Source organism: Coregonus clupeaformis, chromosome 9 (genome assembly GCF_020615455.1).
Source record: "Coregonus clupeaformis isolate EN_2021a chromosome 9, ASM2061545v1, whole genome shotgun sequence".
Classification (NCBI taxonomy): Eukaryota; Metazoa; Chordata; class Actinopteri; order Salmoniformes; family Salmonidae; genus Coregonus; species Coregonus clupeaformis.
Window position 1 is genome coordinate 10,386,566 of NC_059200.1, and position 26,641 is coordinate 10,413,206.

The window sequence follows — 26,641 nt, forward strand, 5'->3', positions numbered from 1 at the left end:
GTAAGATGAATCCCAAAGATATATTCAGAGGATACAGAGACAAGGCATTTAGGTTGAGAGACTGTTTTTGATCAAATGTGTGAATAACAATGTAATTATTGCCTATTACTGTAGGCGTCCCCAAAAATCTACCTCGCTGGAGCTGACATCCTAACTAGTGCATGAGTATGCCTTTGGAGCAAGACAAAGTGCAATTTCAATTCACTTTTTTTCTACAGCTCTCTGAGACAGTAATGTATTTTGGATTTTCTTTTGAAGGCAATTAATTAATCACATCATTCATTTTGACTTATAGTACACACATTGTAGCTGGTTCTATTGTGTATGTTTCAGGGTGGTCTGGATAGTCCATGGACAACATCTCTATCTCAGCAGGAACCACAAAAGATTACTCATTTTATAGTTTTTCAATCATGAAATTGTAATTCATAGATGAAAGCCCTTCTTGATTAAATGATTTCAACGGTACTCCCCATCGGGTTATTGCCTGCATGTTTTGTATTTTGCACATAATAGAACACCCTGTTCTTACCTCTCCTTCAAGAAAGTGGAGGAGGACTATACATATTTTAACAGTCAGTTTAGGTATAAACTGGAGTGATATTACTGAATCTAATCTACTATATCCTATGGCAACTATTTAGCTTACCATAAGCCCAATTCTGAAAAGACAAGGAGACGGTAAAGACCGAAGCTGAAATGTGTTTCTTGTTATGTCTGATAACTAGGACCTAGAGGTTACTTGGTCAGGTCAAGTGATCAGGAAAACTCCTGTCCCTACTGATGATACATCATAATAGACATTACATGGATATGCTGTTGGTTTGTAGCCTACAGTTTGTAACCAAGAAGCAACAAGGGGGTTGGGATCAGGAGGACATTGTTTCAGAAAGATCTTGAAGACCGGATGCCACATGTGGTTCACAGTGATATTGTATTGATATCTGATGGAACATGTTGCCCAAATTAAACCCCATATCTATTATACCATCGTCACTTACACAGTCCAAACCAAGCAGTTTTTGAACGCAGCTCTTTTCCTGCAACCAATTATTTTGTCTTTACACAAGATTGGGATAAAGATTACAGAAAATGTTTTGTTTTTATGGATTATTATATACTATTTGTATATAAATTAAAATATTTAAATAATTCCACAAAAGAAATCACTGATTCCTAACCTGGCACGTATAGAATGGGATGGCCTTGCTGAACCTGCAGACAGCCTTGAGTTAACCCTCTTAGATACAATGTTCTGTTTCAAGGTTGTCTTTCATCAGAGATCTTGACCCAGCCTAGAATAAATGGGTGGTGGTGTGATGTTTGCATAGAAAAGATAGCCCTATTTGGTAAAAGACCAAGTCCATATTATGGCAAGAACAGCTCAAATAAGTAAAGAGAAACGACAGTCCATCATTACTTTAAGACAGGAAGGTCAGTCAATATGGAACATTTCAAGACTTTGAACGTTTCTTCAAGTGCAGTCGAAAAAACCATCAAGCGCTATGATGAAACTGGCTCTCATGAGGACCGCCACAGGAATGGAAGACCCAGAGTTACCTCTGCTGCAGAGGATAAGTTCATTAGAGTTTCCAGCCTCAGAAATTGCAGCCCAAATAAATGCTTCACAGAGTTCAAGTAACAGACACATCTCAACATCAACTGTTCAGAGGGGACTGTGTGAATCAGGCCTTCATGGTCGAATTGCTGCAAAGAAACCACTACTAAAGGACACCAATAAGAAGAAGAGACCTGCTTGGGCCAAGAAACACGAGCAATGGACATTAGACCGGTGGAAATGTGTCCTTTGGTCTGGTGTCCAAATTTGAGATTTTTGGTTCAAACCGCTGTGTCTTTGTGAGACGCGGTGTGGGTGAACGGATGATTTCCGCATGTGTAGTTCCCACCGTAAAGCATGGAGGAGGAGGTGTTATGGTGTGGGGGTGCTTTGCTGGTGACACTGTCTGTGATTTATTTACAATTCAAGGCACACTTAACCAGCATGGCTACCACAGCATTCTGCAGCGATACGCCATCCCATCTGGTTTGGGCTTAGTGGGACTATCATTTGTTTTTCAACAGGACAATGACCCAATACACCTACAGGCTGTGTAAGGGCTATTTTACCAAGAAGGAGAGTGATGGAGTGCTGCATCAGATGACCTGGCCTCCACAATCACCCGACCTCAACCCAATTGAGATGGTTTGGGATGAGTCAGACGGCAGAGTGAAGGAAAAGCAGCCAACAAGTGCTCAGCATATGTGGGAACTCCTTCAAGACTTTTGGAAAAGCATTCCAGGTTAAGCTGGTTGAGAGAATGCCGAGTGTGCAAAGCTGTCATCAAGGCAAAGGGTGGCTATTTGAAGAATATATTTTTATTTGTTTAACACTTTCTTGGTTACTACATGATTCCATATGTGTTATTTTGTAGTTTTGATGTCTTCACTATTATTCTACAATGTAAAAAATAGTAAAAATAAAGAAAAACCCTTGAATGAGTAGGTGTGTCCAAACTTTTGACTGGTACTGTACATTTAGTACTTGTGTAAGTATTCAGAATTTTGACTATTAACTCACGTTTCCTCTTTTTTTTTAAATACCCCACATGTGGTATATCCTTTTTGGGGTTTCCTATGGGCGTAATAGGAGTATAATTTACTACCAAACCATCCTTGCATGCCTGTAGGTGCTGAATTTTGTATGTATTAGGCCTACACTATTAATCAAATGACCCTGTGCAAGAATATGCTTTTTATATTTATTGTATTTATTTTGTGTACTTTTTTGGATTTTCTTTTTACATTAGTTTTTTGGACACATTAGATGACATTTGCATAGTTATTACATTACAGTGATTATATTACATAATCAAAGGGTGTTGGAATTATTTGTTATTTTCTTTACAAGGAATTATTTAAATGTTGTTATACAACAACCTGTGTTTTTAGGAAAGACTGATCTTGGCCCATGCACTCTGCATTTAGGTAATTATTTTGGAGGAAACATGTTGGAACAGTTATGTTCTAGTTTGATGATTCTTATACCAGGTGGCACTAGTAAGTTGTCTTGTGAAGGAAACTTCACCTGCTACTGCCTAGACTCTAAAGTGAATGAAGGTTATTTTGGATAACTGTGTCAGCAATGTAAGCCTGTTGTGGTGAAACAGACACGTATTTCTAGTAGCTACAAGCATTGCATGATGAGCAGTGATGTGTCGACATAATTAGACCTGTGCTCTGCCACTGCAAAGCAAATTGGCCAGTGTTACCTAGTGTTGATTTTTCAGTGTAACATTTCTAGTGTTGATTCAAGTGTTAAATTAACTCTGTAAGTGTTAAATTAACCCTGTAAGTGTTAAATTAACCCTGTAAGTGTTAAATTAACCCTGTAAGTGTTAAATTAACACTCTTTGGTGTAAAATAACCCCAGTGTTGGTGTTAACCAGTGTTAAACAAAAACCACATCCATCATTATCATATTTCCCAGCATGCTCTATTGCAGGTTGATTTTTAGAATTGTTTGTTTCAATACCTATGTTTTTGCATGTACATTGATTAATTAATCTTATGCTAATCAAATATAAATAACATATATATTTTTTACTAATACAATCTGTTACTTGGGCTTATTGCACCTGTTACTAAAATGGTTGTTCCAGTTTAGATGGTTTAGGTAGTCTCATATCAGTCTTCGCAACCTGGCAGTCATTCTGAATGCAGATTGCAGGCGAATCAAAATTCTAAATGTTGGGTATCCCATCTCTGGCTGGATTCCAATAGGAATTACACATCACTTTGTAAACCATCATAATGTGACATGCAGGCCTGAAAATCTTGAGTTTTAGGCCACTGTATTAGGGTAAAACTCTCAAAATAAGGCCTTATTAGATACTTGTTGTATTGTGTTAAAGAATTTAATTTTTATGATAATATATTCATTCAGGATCTCACTTGGTGAAGGTCACAGGACTGAAAATGTATGAATGCAACAACCATGTCTCTGTCACTAACAAATACTGTAATGGGTGGTAACTCTACAATTCACTTGAAAGGCAAGGCACTCTGGGAAATATGCAAATAAGGCTTTACACTAAGCAGTGTGTTAATTTAACACTAAAACGTGTGAACCCCTATAGACACTGGACCAGTGTTAAATTTAACACTGTCAGTGCTGATTTAACATTGGAGAATGTGCACTACACTCAGCCAACTCAAACCTTTTTTATTATAGGCTACTGTGGGTTGGTCCTAATTTCAACCCTATCTTATCTAAATAAGTAATTTCATGATTTTCATATTTAATATTCACATTGAAATACGTTTGACTGTCTAGCCTACTCCTATCAATAGGATATATATATATATATATATACAGTGGGGAGAACAAGTATTTGATACACTGCCGATTTTGCAGGTTTTCCTACTTACAAAGCATGTAGAGGTCTGTCATTTTTATCATAGGTACACTTCAACTGTGAGAGATGGAATCTAAAACAAAAATCCAGAAAATCACATTGTATGATTTTTAAGTAATTAATTTGCATTTTATTGCATGACATAAGTATTTGATCACCTACCAACCAGTAAGAATTCCGGCTCTCACAGACCTGTTAGTTTTTCTTTAAGAAGCCCTCCTGTTCTCCACTCATTACCTGTATTAACTGCACCTGTTTGAACTCGTTACCTGTATAAAAGACACCTGTCCACACACTCAATCAAACAGACTCCAACCTCTCCACAATGGCCAAGACCAGAGAGCTGTGTAAGGACATCAGGGATAAAATTGTAGACCTGCACAAGGCTGGGATGGGCTACAGGACAATAGGCAAGCAGCTTGGTGAGAAGGCAACAACTGTTGGCACAATGATTAGAAAATGGAAGAAGTTCAAGATGACGATCAATCACCTTCGGTCTGGGGCTCCATGCAAGATCTCACCTCGTGGGGCATCAATGATCATGAGGAAGGTGAGGGATTACATTTACATTTTAGTCATTTAGCAGACGCTCTTATCCAGAGCGACTTACAGGAGCAATTAGGGTTAAGTGCCTTGCTCAAGGGCACATCGACAGATTTTTCACCTAGTCGGCTTGGGGATTAGAACCAGCGACCTTTCGGTTACTGGCACAACGCTCTTAACCACTAAGCTACCTGTGTAGTTCTGGGATCAGCCCAGAACTACACGGCAGGACCTGGTCAATGACCTGAAGAGAGCTGGGACCACAGTCTCAAAGAAAACATAAGTAACATACTACGCCGTCATGGATTAAAATCCTGCAGCGCATGCAATGTCCCCCTGCTCAAGCCAGCGCATGTCCAGGCCCGTCTGAAGTTTGCCAATGACCATCTGGATGATCCAGAGGAGGAATGGGAGAAGGTCATGTGGTCTGATGAGACAAAAATAGAGCTTTTTGGTCTAAACTCCACTCGCCGTGTTTGGAGGAAGAAGAAGGATGAGTACAACCCCAAGAACACCATCCCAACCGTGAAGCATGGAGGTGGAAACATCATTCTTTGGGGATGCTTTTCTGCAAAGGGGACAGGACGACTGCACCGTATTGAGGGGAGGATGGATGGGGCCATGTATCGCGAGATCTTGGCCAACAACCTCCTTCCCTCAGTAAGAGCATTGAAGATGGGTCGTGGCTGGGTCTTCCAGCATGACAACGACCCGAAACACACAGCCAGGGCAACTAAGGAGTGGCTCCGTAAGAAGCATCTCAAGGTCCTGGAGTGGCCTAACCAGTCTCCAGACCTGAACCCAATAGAAAATCTTTGGAGGGAGCTGAAAGTCCATATTGCCCAGCGACAGCCCCGAAACCTGAAGGATCTGGAGAAGGTCTGTATGGAGGAGTGGGCCAAAATCCCTGCTGCAGTGTGTGCAAACCTGGTCAAGACCTACAGGAAACGTATGATCTCTATAATTGCAAACAAAGGTGTCTGTACCAAATATTAAGTTCTGCTTTTCTGATGTATCAAATACTTATGTCATGCAATAAAATGCAAATTAATTACTTAAAAATCATACAATGTGATTTTCTGGATTTTTGTTTTAGATTCCGTCTCTCACAGTTGAAGTGTACCTATGATAAAAATGACAGACCTCTACATGCTTTGTATATATATATATATATATATATATATATATATATATATATATATATTGACTGGCCTTAATCCAAGGATATTTATTTAGTCACTAGGGAATGCTGCCAAACTCACAGGCTGACGGCAAAAAGCGCTCAAGGACATTGGAAGATAACTTTATCCCTGCGCAAACTTGCAGCAATCCAAACATTTTTAAAACCAAGCATTAATTGCTGTTCTACCAGGGTGTGTTCAGTTATTTAACAAGTTTTTTTTGGGTGCATCATTCTTTTGTAGACTTGAACCTTTAACATGGATATTAAACATTCATTTACTAGAGGAGTTTCATGATTGAAACAGGCAGCGCTTCTCTCCGGTTATGCATTTGCCAGATTGAACACAGACAGAGCGCATTCTCTTTCAACAGGAAAAAAAGACACGATTATAGTCCATCGACTTCAGAACTCATCACTTTAGGCAGGACAGGTTTCATTTTCGCCTTCATGGATGGTGAGCGCAAATCTGACATGTAGGATACTTCTGTTGGATGGTGAGCGCAAATCTGACATGTAGGATTCTTCTGTTGGCTTTATAATGTCAAAATGTATGCATATACTTTTTTATATCTGAATCCGTAAGCAAAATGTTAATCTATTTTTATTTTTTTTATGAAATAACGACATATTTGTTTTCAAACCCATTTTATATAAACTGGGTAAATCATTTTTGGTTTAGGCTAAACATTTCTGACAAAAAAAGCTATTAAATTACGCCATATTCCTATCCTCTTATTTTTTAGGCTAGGTCTAATTAGTTGACTCATTGTTTTGTTATACGCCTATAGGCCGATTACTTTAAATTCTAATCAATGAACTTGATCAATAAGCCTACGTTTTCACAAACATTATTTTTACAACTCTGACGGCCAATCACTGTAAACGCCGTTTTTTTGGACTATGGAGATTCCGGTTGGATTAGGAGGAGTTTGTGACTCCCCAAACCTAGTTTTTCTCGGACCTTTCCAAAACGTTTTCCACAACGTGCAAGCACTGCCGAGTAACACGACTGTCACCGAAAGCTTCGATTTTTGTAGTTCAAAGTACAGTTTTTTGCAGAATAAACACCCCTGGGAGATGCGCCAAACGAACCGGCAATCATCCCGAAAAGAAATATGGTCAGGGACTGCTCGCAATTCTGATATTGAAGTGAGGGAAGATGACAGCGTTAGTTTTTCCAGAACATTCGAATCAGTGGCAAATCGTATCCATTTTGCCAAAAGCTCAACAGGAAACAAAGACGGGTTTTCCTCTTTGAACGAATCAGACAATCCAAACGCGAATGGATACGGTTCGTGTCGCTCTGGACCGCAAGTCTCCAACACGGAACAACAGTGCTGTCAACCCACTGTGTCCCATCACGGAAATGAGTTAAATCCTAACAATGACGCCCGTGTGGCGAACAATTGTTCCAGTTCTGCCTGCACCACAATCTCAAAAACGGCGAGGGAGCTCTGCAACGCTGTCTCTGTGTCACTGGGATTAACCATGGACGCGAATGAGATGACTGATCTGGGACCTAATCACGCACCATCCAGTGCAAATGACCAAAGTCAAGAAAACTATTTGTTTCAGGTGCCTCTATTGAAATGTTCTGGAGCTGGAGAAAACGTCTCCATAACCGATTACAAATGCGCCAGTGAGCGCAATGCCAGGCCACTACAAAGTGATAAACAACTAGTTGAGATGTTTCAACGTTCCCCTGCAAACAACCCTACAGAAGAAGTGGCGACCATGCAGCACCTTAGCTCCGGACATCCATCCACAGATGAACAGGAGTTTAGACTGAATGAAAACAGGGATGACCCGACTTCAAAAGAAACAGATCAGGCGTCTTATCATTTTGACCAACTGTTGCCAGCACACTTGGCACACTTCAGTCAAACCGACTCAGACAGAAACTCGTCTCGTGTGTTCAACAAACTCCCAGCACATGTCGGTGAAACTGGAGAGACTATGGAGGACAAATATGCTGACTACTTACAACAACAGTACAGTGTCAAGATCAAATCTGAGGCCTTTAATAGGCCTAATGAACCTGCCGGAACGTCATGGGGCTTTCAGTACAGGTATAATGACAATGACAATACACAATATGGACCGAGGCAGGGTATGAATCCATACAGTGCGGGACCGGACACTGCGTTCATCTGTAACCCTTATGAATATGAGAGGGGTGGTGGTCTCGTGCGCAGAGAGCGGCCAACCCCTGAGCAGTGGTACCCGGGCGAGATGCTAGGGAGGATGCCCTATCCCAACTCCCCATGCCTAAAGAATGAGGTTGGTGACAGTCTGGATGTCTCTTACACAGATGCCAGGTAAGAACTTTATTGACATGCACAAATACACAGCAACACTTTACATTACAGTGCCCTTATTACTGTGTAATTAACCTACATGTGTAAATTCAGTGTTACAAAGCAATCTGTCACCTGTCACGTTTTACAATGTTATGGGCTGCATAATTCTTCATTCCCTCTTCTAACAGACTATCACAATTTACTATAATAGGGCGGCTACTGTTATATTGATAATATGTATTTGATGAAAAACAAAATCAACTACTCCATTGTCAAATGGTAATATTGCAAATGATATAGTGTTTTATTTGATTCTCTTTAATACATTTTAGCACTCTCAGTAGCACTCTCTGCGGTGGTTACTGCAGTAGTAACATAGAATGAGAACGAATTCTGCATGAGTTAGGCCACTACTGATCCTGAAAAGGATAGCTGTGAATAGTGTTAAAAGGACAGAAAAAACATCACATTTTAACAGTTCAGATTTGTAAATCATAGAGGAATTGCAATGTTGCACCTCCATATGTTCATGATCACACTCCAATCAGCTTTGGGGTGCCCCATTAATGCACATGTTTTTCTCTCAAGGGACTTTGCAATCAAGGTGATTTGTTAGGTGCTGCTCATTGTCATTACAGAAAATAAAGGTGTTATAAGCCTACTTTGTAGCCTACTTTGAGCATCTTTAGTTATAAGCTCTGAATAGTGTATACCAGAGTGCTTGTCTGTTTTGCTTTTTTAAACTAAATAATACCTTCTAGGCTTCATAAGAACTTATTTAAATTATACTGTTGTCTGTATACCTTTTCCTCTAATTTGATTGGACACAAAGCCACATGCCACATGATTTACGTATTTGTTGTGTACAGATCCATGGAACATTTCTCAATCGCAAAATAATAAATGTATTGTTGAATTGATTAACAATGCTTTTCATAGGCTACTTTGAAAATGAACTGTTGTCCAACATAAATCCTGCTTGTAGAATGTGCAACTAATATCATGCAAAAAAGCAAGCATCATATGTGTAGTATCTGTATTACACTGAGTACGGTCCTTGAGCAAATGTTAGTTGTCTTTAATGTTTTGTTTTAATCTTTAATGGTGTTTGGTGTAGCAGGATGGATGGAATGGCACAAAAGAGAGCCCTTATTGGACCACGCAGGGTCTGAAGTTCAGTGATCAAGATCATTGTGCAATAGTAGAATCCCAGTGTTTTATATTCAATATCTGTTTTTACATATTGTTTATGTTTGAGCGGCAGGAATCAAACATTTCTGACTTCCTTTCTGATCAAATGTCTGAGCAAATATCTGAGCAAATGTTGCTAAATGATCATGTTGCTCTCACCTGGAGGTTGGCACACTCATTTAACTTCCTGCTCCTTATTTCTGAGGTTGCTAAAGGTTTCTAAATGATAGCTGTAACTGTATAGTGCAATATATGGTGTACATTATTTTCATTCAACAGTATGTGCTCAGAAATTTGCACAGAAAGGTAGTCAAATCAATGTCTCAACCTTAAAGAGGACCTGTCATTTTTCAAGAACTTATCATGTAGCCTACAGAATAAGATAATTATATATATAGACTACACTCTTAGAAAAAAAGAGTTCCAAAAGAGTTATTCGGCTGTCCCCATAGGAGAACCCTTTTTTGTTCCAGGTATAATAACTATTTTGGGTTCCATGTAGAACCCTTTGTGGAAAGGGTTATACATGGAACCCAAAAGGGTTCTTCAAAGGGTTCTCCTATGGGGACAACCGAAGAACCCTTTTAGGTTCTAGATAACATCTTTCTTCCTAAGATCAGGGTTCTCCAACTGGTAGACCGCTGTCCGAATTTGGCCCGCAGGTAATTTTATTTGGCCCCCCAAGTTTTCTGAGCATAAAAATTAATAAACTCTAAAAACCAGCAAATCAGCTCCAAGTGCCTTTAATTTTGAAAATCTGTTCCAAGGTATTCTCCCATATAATAGAGAGACACATGTGATTGTATACAAATGTAAGCAGGTTTGAAATGATTATGTTTTAGTCAAATGTATCTGTTTGGGCTTCCTGCGGTCAATTTGCAGTCTACAAATTATTTGTAATTATGTTACGGCCCCCTGACCAACTGCTCAAGGAAAAATCAGCCCACAGTTGAATCTAGTTGATGATCCCTGGTGTACAGGCTCTGTGAAGATAGGCTTCTGAGGGGCTGTAACAATTCAATGAACATACTTTCTTATCTTACACACAAGACACTGCATACCCTAACACTGAGTTGAGGGAGAAGTTTGTTATTGGTCCAGTCCAAAAAAAATGTTTCACTCCAAAGATGGCTACTGATGATCTCAATTCACATATATTCAGAACAAGAAATGCTATAAAATCTTGTTTACAGTATAAACCATTTACTAACATGATCATATGAGACGTGGACCTCTTCATTTAAATTTAGTTACAGGAGATATAGAAACAACATTCTTCCTTCCTGCCCCGTGAGAAAGCATGTTTGAATCTCAAACATGTTTGAATCTCAAACATGTTTGAATCTGTACCTCAATTATTCCCAACCAGAAGACAAAGACTTAGACAAGAAGCATCTCTATAATATCTGTTACAGGGAGCAATATTTCTCCAACTCAGGATAATAGTGCATCATTGGTGCCCTTACTTGTTGATTAATTTTGCCCTGTTGTTTTGCATTTTGCTATTTGCATTTATAAGATGTTTCTAAGATATTGAAGTGGTATGGAATTTATAATCAAACAATTGCATGCATTGTAATGGGTAGCAATAACACTACATTTGCATGTTTGCCTGTATAGTATTTCTCGTTTCCACATTGTCAGAAATCTGTACATTTAGAACTACTTTGATTAATGTCATGAGATAGAGATATAGTTTTACATGAGTTAACTATGGTGATCCACTTTACTGCCCGTTTGATAGCAGCCCCACATTATTCATACACATGGCCATATTTTTGAATATCTTTGTCTTACTTGGAGAGCTCATCTACACTACCATTCAAACGTTTGGGGTCACTTAGACATTTCCTTGTTTTCGAAAGAAAAGCAATTTTTCTGTCCATTAAAATAACATCAAATTGATCAGAAATACAGCGTAGACATTGTTAATGTTGTAAATGGCTATTGTAGCTGGAAACGGCTGATATTTACATAGGCGTACAGAGGCCCATTATCAGCAACCATCAGTCCTGTGTTCCAATGGCATGTTGTGTTTGCTAATCCAAGTTTATCATTTTAAAAGGCTAATTGATCATTAGAAAACCCTTTTGCAATTATGTTAGCACAGCTGAAAACTGTTGTGCTGATTAAAGAAGCAATAAAACTGGCCTTCTTGAGACTAGTTGAGTATCTGGAGCATCAAAAAGGCCAGAAACAAATAAGTTTCTTCTGAAACTCGTCAGTCTATTCTTGTTCTGAGAAATGAAGGCTAATCCATGCGAGAAATTGCCAAGAAACTGAAGATCTTGTATAACGCTGTGTACTACTCCCTTCACAGAACAGCGCAAGCTGCTCTAACCACAATAGAAAGAGGAGTGGGAGGCCCCGGTGCACAACTGAGCAAGAGGACAAATACATTAGAGTGTCTAGTTTGAGAAACAGACGCCTCACAGGTCCTCAGCTGGCAGCTTCATTAAATAGTACCCGCAAAACACCAGTCTCAACGTCAACAGTGAAGAGGCGACTCTGGGATGCTGACCTTCTAGGCAGAGTTGCAAAGAAAAAGCCATATCTCAGACTGGCCAATAAAAATAAAAGATTAAGATGGGCAGTCTGAGATATGGCTTTTTCTTTGCAACTCTGCCTAGAAGGTCAGCATCCCGGAGTCGCCTCTTCACTGTTGACGTTGAGACTGGTGTTTTGCGGGTACTATTTAATGAAGCTGCCAGTTGATCAATTTGATGGACATTTCTAAGTGACCCCAAACTTTTTAACGGTAGTGTATATACATTTTTAAATGGTCTGATAGGCCCACTATAACTGAGCCCTAGCTTGAGTTCCCATGTCAACTTGATTGTTTATTCAATTACCCCCATAGACAAAGTAATATTGTCTCTGTCAGAAAATGTTTCACATTGTGTCATTAACACTTACATTGTTCTGATCTGCAATATAACAGCAGTAACTACAATTTTACCACACATAGACCTATTACATCACATTAAGTGCTTTTAAGATTGGTATTTTAGTAAACATAAACAGTAAACCCTCTGGTGTACATTGTGTGTATACAGTCCTAGAAGTATCCTATAGCCAGCTTAAAACTGTGAAGGGACAACCAGACCATGTCTTTTTAATTACACATGAGTGCTAATTGTTATAGATTCCTCTATAGCCCTCAAACTCAACTCTGGACCTCAAAGCCAGTTCCACTGCATTTTGTCATTGTTCCCATCTAATCAGGGACTGATTTAGACCTAGGACACAAGGTGGGTGCAATTAATTATCAGGTAGAACAGAAACCAGCAGGCTCCGGACCTCGTACAGCAGGGGTGTCAAACTCCTTCCATGGAGGGCCTAGTGTCTGCTGGTTTTAGTTTTTCCCTTTCAATTAAGACCTAGACAACCAGGTGAGGGGAGTTCCTTGCTAATCAGTGACCTTAATTCATCAATCAAGTATAAGGGTGGAGCGAAAACTCACAGACACTTGGCTCCTCCGTGGAACAAGTTTGACACGTGTCGTAGAATAAGAGTTGAATACCCCTGCTCTATAGGATGCTTTTATAAGCAATGTATGATCCAAGGGTGAATTTCTTTTTTTTATGGACTGGAACTATAACAAAGCATGTCTGATCAGGCTTCATCCAACTATGGAATTAAATACAAAAATCAGAGGTAATTCACCAACCATGTTACATAGATGTTACAGTGTACTATTGATAAATGTTAAAATTGGTCAGTAATAATATATTATCAATTGAGAATATATACTGTAGTTCCAAAAAGCGCAGCACAGTGACTGAATGGAACATGGAAGTGTGGAAGAACAAGATAGGCCTCTAAAAGTCTTGTTAGGCAAAGGGTCAATTAAGTTGTCAATTTCTGTTGCAGCAATTATGCTCTGCTTGGTGTGAAAATATATTTCAGTCTTACTCAGCAGTCACTGGCACCTAACACTTTTATTTGTGGACTGTTCCTTACCTTTAGAGGCATATTTGCATATTTTTCACTATTAATGAAGATGACATTGTTCTATAGTTTCCACATTATAGGAGCCGGACGGATTTCCACCCAATATCACACAGGCAGTATAGTTCTTTACACTGTAAGATTCAGGTTTTAAAAATAAAAGCTATTGGTTACCACCACATTGACCATATTTCAGGATGATGGTTTGAGTTTGTAGTTACATTGAAAAAAACAACAATAAAACTTATATTCCTGCATTCGCTATTCAAAACTATATAAAAGTTGCTTTAAAACTAGCCCTATCCATGAAATGCTGCAGTCACTGTACTGTTTTTAATGAGTTTTCTCTAGAGTATGTTAATTGCGATGCTGTGAGTGCATTCAGTGCATATTGTTTGCTCAGTACTGTTACTATATCTGTGTTTATTCCACCATCACTCCCAATCAGTGTAGGATTAATGATCCCTGTGGTATTTCATCAGAATTGTCTGGCTGTAAAGTTTAATCATCTTTACCATGGGTGGATCACCTCTTCCACCACGCCCTCTCTCTGATCACTCTCACCCCCCACTGGACTAAGAGTGGGCTTCATGCCTCAGATCCCTCTTGTCCTATTTGATGTCCCTTCCTTGGCCCCATGGCTCATTATGGAATTGTTTTTATACACTCACAACACAAGCAGGTGGCAGCCTGCAATGCACTGGGCTTTATGTCTGGGAAAGGTTGTTTTGAATTTGTTCTGTAATTTGAGGTGGGTGTCTGTTTACCTGTGTGTGCGCACTTGTGCTCTTTTTTAGGACAAAGGGCTGGATGCACTAATGGTCAGTACTCCACTGCTGTTTATGATGACCTAACAATCTGATCCACACACCAAGTGAGACAGTGAATTTACCTGAGATTCTAAATTACTCTCCAAATTGCACCTCAAGCGTGCAAGTGCTGTGCTAATGACAATTCACATGTCAAAGTCACACACCACTTGCAGTGTAAAATATTATGTGGATTCCAAGGTCTAACATTTCTTAGTGCTATTTATTTCAGTGTTTGGAACTTACAAACCATTATTTGCTCCAATTAGCTTATGGGCTGCATTCTTGATATCAGCCTCCTGTTATATCAAATTCAGTATAGCTTATTTTGCTCATGTGGAGTAGTCATTCACCTAGTCTACATTTATTTGGGGGAAATGTTGAATGTGAATTTAATTTCAAACTAGTTAGATGGGGTGGGTAGGGGAAAACCGGGAAAAAAGTAACACTTAGCACTTAGTTTTTTTCCTAATTACTCAGAGATCGATAGAGCTAGATACACCATATTTTATGACAAACAACTTATATATGTCCTCTACCATTATCAACTGTAATTTCATTTCTAGGGTAAATGAGTTGAAATGAAATAGACATTGAACAGAACTACTGCGACTTTACTTTTGTAACTGCCGGCGGGAGTAACACAGCCTTGGGACGGAAATAACAGCTGGCGAGAAGTGCACAAAATCTGTTTTACCTCTATGTTTCTGGTTTGTAATGGTCTTTACTTTCAACAAATGTACTACCAGCCATCATTTCATGTTTGTGCCAATTTGAATAATTAATGCTATAGGTTATAAATGTATGAAAATGAACCATGCGTCAACATCGCAATGCTGCGCAACCACAATATTTTGCCTTACAATATTAATCGGACTAAAATGGATCACATAATAGCTATCTTCTCATCTCACTTTAATGGGAATGTAGTAAGAGATGTTTTTCACCCTTTTCAATTACTATTCATGCTTAGCCCTACCAATCAGGTGTGCTCCAGCTGTCCTTGTCATGCGCACTCCTCGTGTCTTGATAGAATAAATGTCTTCATTCTCTTCACAAACGGCAAACTCATCATGCTTATCACATTTCCATGGCTTGACATAAGGTAATTGACCCCCAGAATCATAAAGATATATATTTTTAACCACTAACCTGTCGATAAAAGCTTATGTGAGAAGCTGATCCATCAAGTCAGTTGATTAAGGCATAATTCTAATGATGTCATATATAATTTTCAAACATTCAGTCACTTCTTGATGTTTTGCTAAAGCAATATGAACTAGAGGAGACAATGCACTCACTAACTGTAAGTCGCTCTGGATAAGAGCGTCTGCTAAATGACTAAAATGTAAATGTAATGGCCTGTGCTTAAACATTTATTTTATTTTATTCCAAGTCATTAGTTTACATTGTGTTACTTTCGTCCCACCCGTCTCTCCTGTAACTTCTCCACCGCTAACACCCAAGACTAGCTAGCATGATACTTGAAACCTATGCTGTCATTTAGTCACTAGATGGGTTAAGAAAATTACATATCTTTGGAACCTTAAATAACTAAACACAACTCTACAACCAAAAAACACTTCCTGGTCCGTTTTTTACTTACATCGCTCAAAACCACTTTTTGTTGATAACTCGGCGAAACATGGTCGGACTAGGCTGTTTCTTTGCAGGGAGCCCCGTTACTCCACATTAGGCATGTACTGACTTGACTACATCATTCTAGCTTCTGTGTTATCTGAGAAAATGGGCGTGTTACTTTCGCCCCGTGTTACTTTTGTCCCGGCTCTCCCCTACAAAGAACATCTGCTTTGATTCAGTAGTATTCTGTGGTTACATGGCAAGTCTTTGACAGTGAGGCTGAACGGTAATTTCAGAGGAGTAAGATTATTTAGTTTCCAATATAAAATGACATATTTTTTTCATCCTCTATGATTTTAACAATACAATATATATGTGGAGATGTTTTGCTTAATAGAGTTTTATGAATAGTCAAAATGGTCAGAATGAAAATAATTCAGCTTTTCTGATAATTTCTATTTACCCCTGCCTTGCCATGCCTGCCCTATACATTCACATTAATACGCCATGTTGACATCCACAGGATATGCCATCAACATATTAATTTCCTGCAGTATTTATTTTTTGTCATTTAGCAGATGCTCTTATCCAGAGCGACTTACAGGAGCAATTAGGGTTAAGTGCCTTGCTCAAGGGCACATCGACAGATTTTTCACCTAGTCTGCTCGGGGATTAGAAGCAGCAACCTTTCGGTTACTGGCACAACGCTCTTAACCACTAAGCAACCTGCCGCCACATCATAGTATTGCCACATATCCTGAATGCACTTCTCATTTTGGAATTCCAAGAATGCTAATTATTTATCTGAAATGTTTATAGCAAAAGTGGATAAGAGCAGCATAGTGACATTTTTATCCTTGCATTGATTACATCAATAATTGAATCACACATTTCAAGTACCTACTGTACATTTATTACTGATTTATGATTAACCAGATCAATCTCCCTTTAATGTCTATGGATTAATTACCTCAATCTCCCAGTAACATCAGGCAGGTAATCAGAATAGATTTACAGTCATATCAAATTAAATATTAAGCCACTGATAGCTGTTCAGAGGTAACTATGACAAAACGGATCCTTTTGCTTTATTCCCTTACAGCTGGACTCTCTTGCTCTAGATTCTGACCAAGTCAGTGGACATTCAGCTTACTGCAGATACTGTAGAGATTATTGTTTTGGTGCTTGGTTATAAGCTTTGTCCTTGTCTTTTTTATATAGAGCCTTGACATCCTACGTTGCGTGTCATTGAGGTATAGTTATGTCTGTACATACTGTCCAATCTCTTCCTGTGCTCACGGCTGCAGTAGAGCACCCCTCTTGCCCCCCTTGGTCCTGGCACTGCTGTTCACACCTTTCCCACACTCTCTCATCATCACACCCTCTGCCCAGCTCTAATGGGAGATCAGAAAAAGTCTTACCCAGTCTGGTTCACCCGGTGAGGATCTCACTTAGAAACTGTGAAAATGATTCAATACATCGGGATCTGTTAATCAAATAAAGTTTTGGGTAAATGCATTTGAATTAAATCACTTTTTGACAGTGTCCCTTTTGATTTAAACAAAACTTTAATGGAATAAGTGGTCAGAAAGGGACTTTTTGGACCTGAATGCCAAAACATTCAGGAGATGAAGATGCTCAAAGTTGACCCATTTTGCATCCCTGGAAAATAAAAACATTTGAGTTTGATATCATTTAAAAGCTCACACACAGTGTTGTCAATCAATTGTATTATTTCTTAAGAAAAAAAAAGGAATACAAATTGTAATTTTAACCTAAAAACGCGTAAACTACAATTTAAAAAAAAATATCTGCATATGTTGTAGCTTACACTCTATTTCACATCATCTGAGGTTTTTGTGATGTGCCCGCCATCGGTTAAGACATAACATGCTCTTGAATACAGGTCTCTTCAGACCATTGCAATGTAGATGGTACACAATTGACATTTAAATTGAATTGAAATTTTAACAACTAATTACTATACCACAGGTCCACCCATTGTATGTCAACTTAAATGGTCAAGTCTATTCTATTATCTATATTGCTATGATTTAAATAGGTTTCCTATGGAGGATTGACAGTATAATTTAAAACAACAGATATACCCATTCAAGTCAACATTTTCGGATGTGTGGTAGATCAGCTTTAATATTGCAGATAGATTGTAGCTTCCATCAATGTAATTGTCTGCATCACTTCCAATCCCCCATATATGTTTTTTGCAAATATATACAGTACCAGTCAAAGGTTTGGACACACCTACTCATTCAAAGGTTTTTCTTTATTTTTACTATTTTCTACATTGTAGAATAATAGTGAAGACATCAAAACTATTAAATAACACATAAGGAATCATGTAGTAACCAAAAAAAGTGTTAAACAAATCAAAATATATGTTATATTTGAGATTCTTCAAATAGCCACCTTTTGCCTTGATGACAGCTTTGCACACTCTTGGCATTCTCTCAGCCAGCTTCACCTGGAATGCTTTTCCAACAGTCTTGAAGGAGTTCCCACATATGCTGAGCACTTGTTGGCTGCTTTTCCTTCACTCTGCGGTCCAACTCATCCCAAACCATCTCAATTGGGTTGAGGTCGGGGGATTGTGGAGGCCAGGTCATCTGACGCAGCACTCCATCACTCTCCTTCTTGGTCAAATAGCACTTACACAGCCTGGAGGTGTGTTGGGTCATTGTCCTGTTGAAAAACAAATGAAAGTCCCACTAAGCGCAAACCAGATGGGATGGCGTATCGCTGTAGAATGCTCTGGTAGCCATGCTGGTTAAGTGTGCCTTGAATTCTAAATAAATCACTTGACAGTGTCACCAGCAAAGCACCCCCACACCATCACACCTCCTCTTCCTTCACAGTGGGAACCACACATGCGGAGATCATCCATTCACCTACTCTGCGTCTCACAAAGACATGGCGGTTGGAACCAAAAATCTCAAATTTGGATTCATCTGACCAAAGGACAGATTTCCACTGGTCTAATGTTCATTGCTCGTGTTTCTTGGCCCAAGCAAGTCTCTTCTTCTTATTGGTGTCCTTTTAGTAGTGATTTCTTTGCAGCAATTCGACAATGAAGGCCTGATTCATTTACATTTACGTCATTTAGCAGACACTCTTATCCAGAGCGACTTACAAATTGGTGCATTCACCTTATAGCCAGTGGGATAACCACTTTACAAAATGTTATTTTTTTTCTTTCTTTCTTTGGGGTGGGGTAAGGGGGGGTAGAAAGATTACTTTATCCTATCTCAGGTATTCCTTAAAGAGGTGGGGTTTCAAGTGTCTCCGGAAGGTGGTGAGTGACTCCACTGTCCTGGCGTCGTGAGGGAGCTTGTTCCACCATTGGGGTGCCAGAGCAGCGAACAGTTTTGACTGGGCTGAGTGGGAACTGTGCTTCCGCAGAGGCCAGAGGTGGATGAACGCAATGCCCTCGTTTGGGTGTAGGGACTGATCAGAGCCTGAAGGTACGGAGGTGTTGTTCCCCTCACAGCTCCGTAGGCAAGCACCATGGTCTTGTAGCAGATGCGAGCTTCAACTGGAAGCCAGTGGAGTGTGCGGAGGAGCGGGGTGAAGTGAGAGAACTTGGGAAGGTTGAACACCAGACGGGCTGCGGTATTCTGGATGAGTTGTAGGGGTTTAATGGCACAGGCAGGGAGCCCAGCCAACAGCGAGTTGCAGTAATCCAGACGGGAGATGACAAGTGCCTGGATTAGGACCTGTGCCGCTTCCTGTGTAAGGCAGGGTCGTACTCTCCGAATGTTGTAGAGTACGTGTAGAGCATGAACCTACAGGATCGGGTCACCGCCTTGATGTTAGCGGAGAACGACAGGGTGTTGACCAGGGTCACGCCAAGGCTCTTCGCACTCTGGGAGGAGGACACAACAGAGTTGTCAACCGTGATGGCGAGATCATGGAACGGGCAGTCCTTCCCCGGGAGGAAGAGCAGCTCCGTCTTGCCGAGGATCAGCTTGAGGTGGTGATCTGTCATCCACACTGATATGTCTGCCAGACATGCAGAGATGCGATTCGCCACCTGGTTGACACGGTCTCCTTTGAACAGTTGATGTTGAGATGTGTCTGTTACTTGAACTCTGTGAAGCATTTATTTGGGCTGCAATTTCTGAGGCTGGGAACTCTAATGAACTTATCCTCTGCAGCAGAGGTAACTCTGGGTCTTCCTTTCCTGTGGCGGTCCTCATGAGAGCCAGTTTCATCATAGCGCTTGATGGTTTTTCTTGAAGTTCTTGAAAGTTTCTGGATTTACTGACCTTCCTGTCTTAAAGTAATGATGGACTGTTGTTTCTCTTTGCTTATTTGAGCTGTTCTTGCCATAATATGGACTTGGTCTTTCACCAAATAGGGCTATCTTCTGTATACCAACCCTTCCTTGTCACAACACAACTGATTGGCTCAAACTCATTAAGAAGGAAAGAAATTCCACAAATTGAAATGCATTCCAGGTGACTACCTCATGAATCTGGTTGAGATAATGCCAAGAGTGTGCAAAGCTGTCATCAAGGCAAAGGGTGGATACTTTGAAGAATCTCAAATTTAAAATATATTTTGATTACATATGTGTTATTTCATAGTTTTGATGTCTTCACTATTATTCTACAATGTAGAAAATAGTAAAAATAAAGAAAAAACCTTGAATAAGTAGGCGTGTCCAAACCTTTGACTGGTGCTGTATACGTTTTACGGACACAGTATGTTTTACATTAGTTATCTTGTTGTTATTAGTTGTTATTAGTCCCAACCTTTAGCTCCATTCAATTCAATCTATCTCTTAACACCATCCATATTGGATTTCTATTTGCCATATATTTTTCAACTGTGCTGTGATGTGCCACAAAAGTTATGAACCTTTCTATTCTCATTGTTTCTACAGATTGTAAATTGAAAATATGTTTTTTTTCTAAAAGTATGAATATATTATTGATCGATTCACTATGACTTTTCAGATCACCCAGTAGTGCTATCTGCTGGGTTAGCTCCAGGTAAATATTGCAATTCCTCAGCCATTCCTGGACCTGTGACCAAAAACAAGCTACATATGGACAGTACCAAAACAAATGATCTAATGATTCTGTCTCTTCGCAGTAAAATCTGCAGAGCTGGGAAGGTTGAATCCCCCATATAAATAACATTCTATTGGTTGCAGGAATTTTGTATAATCATTTAAATTGAACAATTCTAAGTTTTGAATGCGAAACGGATCTTCGTCAGGTCAAACAAAAAAACATGACGAAGATCGGTTTGGGATCGAAATGTAGTCAATAAAGCGGTGAATTGGGAGCTTAAAGAGTGTGTGGGCCTTCTTGTTCTTTACTACACCTCTACAATGGGCAAATATGTATGGAAGGTTTCATTCAAGTTAAAAGGGGTGCTGTCAAAAAGTGATTGAATTCAAATGGATTTACCCTTTTCACTATTTCTACAGAACCACATGAATAGGTGATGCACTTGATGGTAGTAGTATTGCACCTGAGGCCTCAATGTGAGGAGTACTATAGAATGCCAGCCAGAGGCAATCACGTTTCATTTTGATCATGGACTATGGTCCGGATTGGGTGTCAGCTTCTGTGTGGGGTGTTGTCATTTGCCCCTTCTAAGTCAGTTGCTTATAGTTCAACATGTTTATTTTTAGCAAAATAACAACTTGTTTAAGCGACGTATCTTGCATAATGTTAATTTCGTCGGAGCAATTGCTCTGTGTTTGTCAATTATCATGTGGACAATGATGCTCAGCAGTTATACCATAATAGTTTTGATGAAGTCCACTAGTCCTTTCTCAATGGTTTCATCCATATATATATATATATATATATATATATATATATATATATATGCACGCATGACTGACTGTAAGTTGCTTTGGATAAAAGTGTTTGCTAAATAGCATATATTATATTACTTTTGTTAAAATGGCAGGAAACGGCTTATCGGAGTGTATGTAGTGGCAATAGAGAGAGGCAGAAGATAATAGGAATGCATGTGCTTATTGAATTATGCTGTTGACTAATTCTGTACTGTTTGTGTGTATGTTTTTGTTGTTTTCTAAAAGCCTTTACTATATTCCTAAAGGTTTGAGGGTGGCAGGGACCACATGTACCCTATGGAGTTCTTCTTCCCGCCCCAGAGGACCTGTCTGATCTGTGCAGAAGAGGCATCCGGCTGCCACTATGGAGCGCTCACCTGTGGCAGCTGCAAAGTGTTCTTCAAGAGAGCCGCAGAAGGTAAGACTTGATGAAGTAATATGCCGTTGCACCTCTCCACACAGAAGACAGAGCAGAGCATCAGTGGTGGAAATGGGATCCATATGTCAGATCCACCTCTCATGCATTTTGGAAATAATGTCTTGATGTATTACACTGAACAAAAATATACAGTGCATTCGGAAAGTATTCAGATCCCTTGACTTTTTCCACATTTTGTTACCTTACAGCCTTATTCTAAAATTGTTTTTCTTTTTTTATAATCTCATCTATCTACACACAATACCCCATAATGACAAAGCAAAAACAGGTTTTTAAACATTTTACAAAAAACGTAACTACATAAGTATTCAGACCCTTTGCTATGAAACTCGAAATTGAGCTCAGGTGTATCCTGTTTCCATTGATCATCTTTAAGATGTTTCTACAACTTGATTGGAGTCAACCTGTGGTAAATTCAATTGATTGGACATGATTTGGAAAGGCACACACCTATCCATATAAGGTCCCACAGTTGACAGTGCATGTCAGAGCAAAAACCAAGCCATGAGGTTGAAGGAATTGTCCGTAGAGCTCTGAGACAGAATTGTGTCTAGACACAGATCTGGGGATGGGTACAAAAAAATGTCTGCAGCATTGAAGGTCCCCAAGAACACAGTGGAATCGGGGGAGAAGGGTCTTGGTCAGGGAGGTGACCAAGAACTCGATGGTCACTCTGACAGAGCTCCAGAGTTCCTCTGTGGAGATGGGAGAACCTTCCAGAAGGACAACCATCTCTGCAGCACTCCACCAATCAGGCCTTTATGGTAGTGGCCAGACGGAAGCCACTTCTCAGTAAAAGGCACATGACAGCCCGCTTGGAGTTTGCCAAAAGGCACCTCAAGGACTCTCAGACCATGAGAAACAAGATTCTCTGGTCTGATGAAACCAAAACCAGCCAAGACAACACAGGAGTGGCTTAGGGACAAGTCTCTGAATGTCCTTAAGTGGCCAGCCAGAGCCCGGACTTGAACCTGATTGGAGAGACCTGAAAATAGCTGTGCAGCAACGCTCCCCATCCAACCTGACAGAGCTTGAGAGGATCTGCAGAGAAGAATGGGAGAAACTCTCCAAATAGAGGTGTGTCAAGCTTGTAGTGTCATACCCAAGAAGACTCAAGGCTGTAATCGCTGCCAAAGGTGCTTCAACAAAGTATGGAGGAAAGGATCTGAATTATTATGTAAATGTGATATTTCCGTAAAAAAAATATCTATAAATGTCAAAAAAATTCTAAACCTGTTTTTGCTTTGTTATTATGGGGTATTGTGAGTAGATTGTTGATGGGAAATAGAGTGGGTGTAACGTAACAAAATGTGGAAAAAGTCCAGGGGTCTGAATACTTTCCGAATGCATTGTAAACGCAACATGCAACAATTTCAACGATTTTACTGAGTTACAGTTCATATAAGGAAATCAGTAAATTGAAATTAATTAATTAGGCCCTAATCTATGGATTTCACATGACTGGCCAGGCTCAGCCAATCAGAATGTGTTTGTCCCCGCAATAGTTTTATTACAGACAGAAATAATCCTCAGTTTGATCAGCTGTCCGGGTGGCTGTCTCAGATGATCCCGCAGGTGAAGAAGCCGGATGTGGAAGTCCGGGGCTGGCATGGTTACATATGGTCTGCGGTTGTGAAGCCGGTTGGACGTACTTCCAAGTTCTCTAAAATGACGTCGGAGGCAGCTTATGGTAGAGAAATTAACATTCAATTATCTGACAACATCTTTGGTGGACATTCCTGCAGTCAGCATGCCAATTGCACACTCCCTCAAAACTTGAGATGTATGTGGCATTGTGTTGAGTGACAAAACTGCACATTTTAGATTGGCCTTTTATTGTCCCCAGCACGAGGTGCACCTCTGTAATGATCATGCTGTTTAATCAGCTTATTGATATGCCAAACCTGTCAGGTGGATGGATTGTCTTGGCAAAGGAGAAATGCTCACTAACAGGGATGTAAACAAATTTGTACATCAAATTTGAGAGAAATAAGCTTTTTGTGCGTATGGAACATTTCTGCGATCTTTTCTTTCAGCTCATGAAACATGAGACCAACACTTTTGCATGTTGCGTTTATATTTTTGTTCAGTATAGATGTAAATGATGCCATAAGGAAAATAGTTAAATGTATTTCAAAGGAAAATTCCCATGGTCCATAGTATGGTTGATTTTGGAATATGTCAACAGCAATCTATGTAATTATTTTTACAAAATTGCCTAAAGTTACATTCATCCTAGCCTACCCCTCTGGGAAATCCTTAAGTCAGATTCAAACACAAACATTCTGAGCTACCAAGGCAAGCTAATCAGGCTTTTACTGTCAATTATATCTAATTCATTACTATTTCATTACAATGGCAGTTTTGGATGCAATATATTTTCTCTTTAATTGACCATGATCTGCCATGAAAATAACAGAAAACACCAGCTAAATGCTGCCTTCCACCTCCTAGGTATTAATTTGTTTTGTTCAGTATTTTCCTTTCTTACTCGAACTGTGAGTGGAAGCCCCATAACTGCCATCAAACCAAGCCATGTAAAATTACAGATTTGATTAATTCAATGTGCTACTCAAAGAGCACGTCAATGTACTCTTCAACAAAAGTGTGTACACTGAGGAGATTTTATAGTCTAAGCTCCTGCTTTTTATGATTACCACATGATAAGCAAGAGAGCAAAATGTATGACTGTTCCTGTTGTAATCATTCATGATGTAACTAACAACCATGTGAAAACTTACCACCATGACGTAACTTTCCTCCTCATTCAAAGTAGAATTCTCATCTCTGTTTGCGTCTTTGTTAGGGAAACAGAAATACCTGTGTGCCAGCAGAAACGACTGTACCATCGATAAACTGAGAAGGAAGAACTGCCCATCATGTCGACTGAGGAGGTGTTTTGAAGCTGGGATGACCCTCGGAGGTAAATACAACTATTATGTCAATTTCTTAAATCAATGAGAAATAATCTACAGTGAGGGAAAAAAGTATTTGATCCCCTGCTGATTTTGTACGTTTGCCCACTGACAAAGAAATGATCAGTCTGTAATTTTAATGGTAGGTTTATTTGAACAGTGAGAGACAGAATAACAACAAGAAAATCCAGAAAAACGCATGTCAAAAATGTTATAAATTGATTTGCATTTTAATGAGGGAAATAAGTATTTGACCCCCTCTCAATCAGAAAGATTTCTGGCTCCCAGGTGTCTTTTATACAGGTAACGAGCTGAGATTAGGAGCACACTCTTAAAGGGAGTGCTCCTAATCTCAGTTTGTTACCTGTATAAAAGACACCTGTCCACAGAAGCAATCAATCAGATTCCAAACTCTCCACCATGGCCAAGACCAAAGAGCTCTCCAAGGATGTCAGGGACAAGATTGTAGACCTACACAAGGCTGGAATGGGCTACAAGACCATCACCAAGCAGCTTGGTGAGAAGGTGACAACAGTTGGTGCGATTATTCGCAAATGGAAGAAACACAAAAGATCTGTCAATCTCCCTCGGCCTGGGGCTCCAGGCAAGATCTCACCTTGTGGAGTTGCAATGATCATGAGAACGGTGAGGATTCAGCCCAGAACTACACGGGAGGATCTTGTCAATGATCTCAAGGCAGCTGGGACCATAGTCACCAAGAAAACAATTGGTAACACACTACGCCGTGAAGGACTGAAATCCTGCAGCGCCCGCAAGGTCCCCCTGCTCAAGAAAGCACATATACAGGCCCGTCTGAAGTTTGCCAATGAACATCTGAATGATTCAGATGAGACCAAAATGGCATCAACTCAACTCGCCATGTTTGGAGGAGGAGGAATGCTGCCTATGACCCCAAGAACACCATCCCCAACGTCAAACATGGAGGTGGAAAAATTATGCTTTGGGGGTGTTTTTCTGCTAAGGGGACAGGACAACTTCACCGCATGAAAGGGACGATGGACGGCGCCATGTACCGTCAAATCTTGGGTGAGAACCTCCTTCCCTCAGCCAGGGCATTGAAAATGGGTCATGGATGGGTATTCCAGCATGACAATGACCCAAAACACACGGCCAAGGCAACAAAGGAGTGGCTCAAGAAGAAGCACATTAAGGTCCTGGAGTGGCCTAGCCAGTCTCCAGACCTTAATCCCATAGAAAATCTGTGGAGGGAGCTGAAGGTTCGAGTTGCCAAACGTCAGGCTCGAAACCTTAATGACTTGGAGAAGATCTGCAAAGAGGAGTGGGACAAAATCCCTCCTGAGATGTGTGCAAACCTGGTGGCCAACTACAAGAAACGTCTGACCTCTGTGATTGCCAACAAGGGTTTTGCCACCAAGTACTTTAGTCATGTTTTGCAGAGGGGTCAAATACTTATTTCCCTCATTAAAATGCAAATCAATTTATAACATTTTTGACATGCG

The 26,641-nt window shown here is 39.9% G+C and overlaps 1 protein-coding gene across 1 annotated transcript in view; it reads left to right on the forward strand.

The window, feature by feature from the left end:
- The first annotated feature begins 7,041 nt into the window (after positions 1-7,041).
- The window catches only part of ar (androgen receptor), a 57,798-nt gene continuing 38,198 nt past the window's right edge, over positions 7,042-26,641 (forward strand). The window contains exons 1-3 of the mRNA XM_041885913.1: positions 7,042-8,459; positions 22,073-22,224; positions 25,052-25,168. Of these exons, the coding sequence (XP_041741847.1) occupies positions 7,042-8,459; positions 22,073-22,224; positions 25,052-25,168 (1,687 nt within the window). The remainder of the gene's footprint in view (positions 8,460-22,072; positions 22,225-25,051; positions 25,169-26,641) is intronic.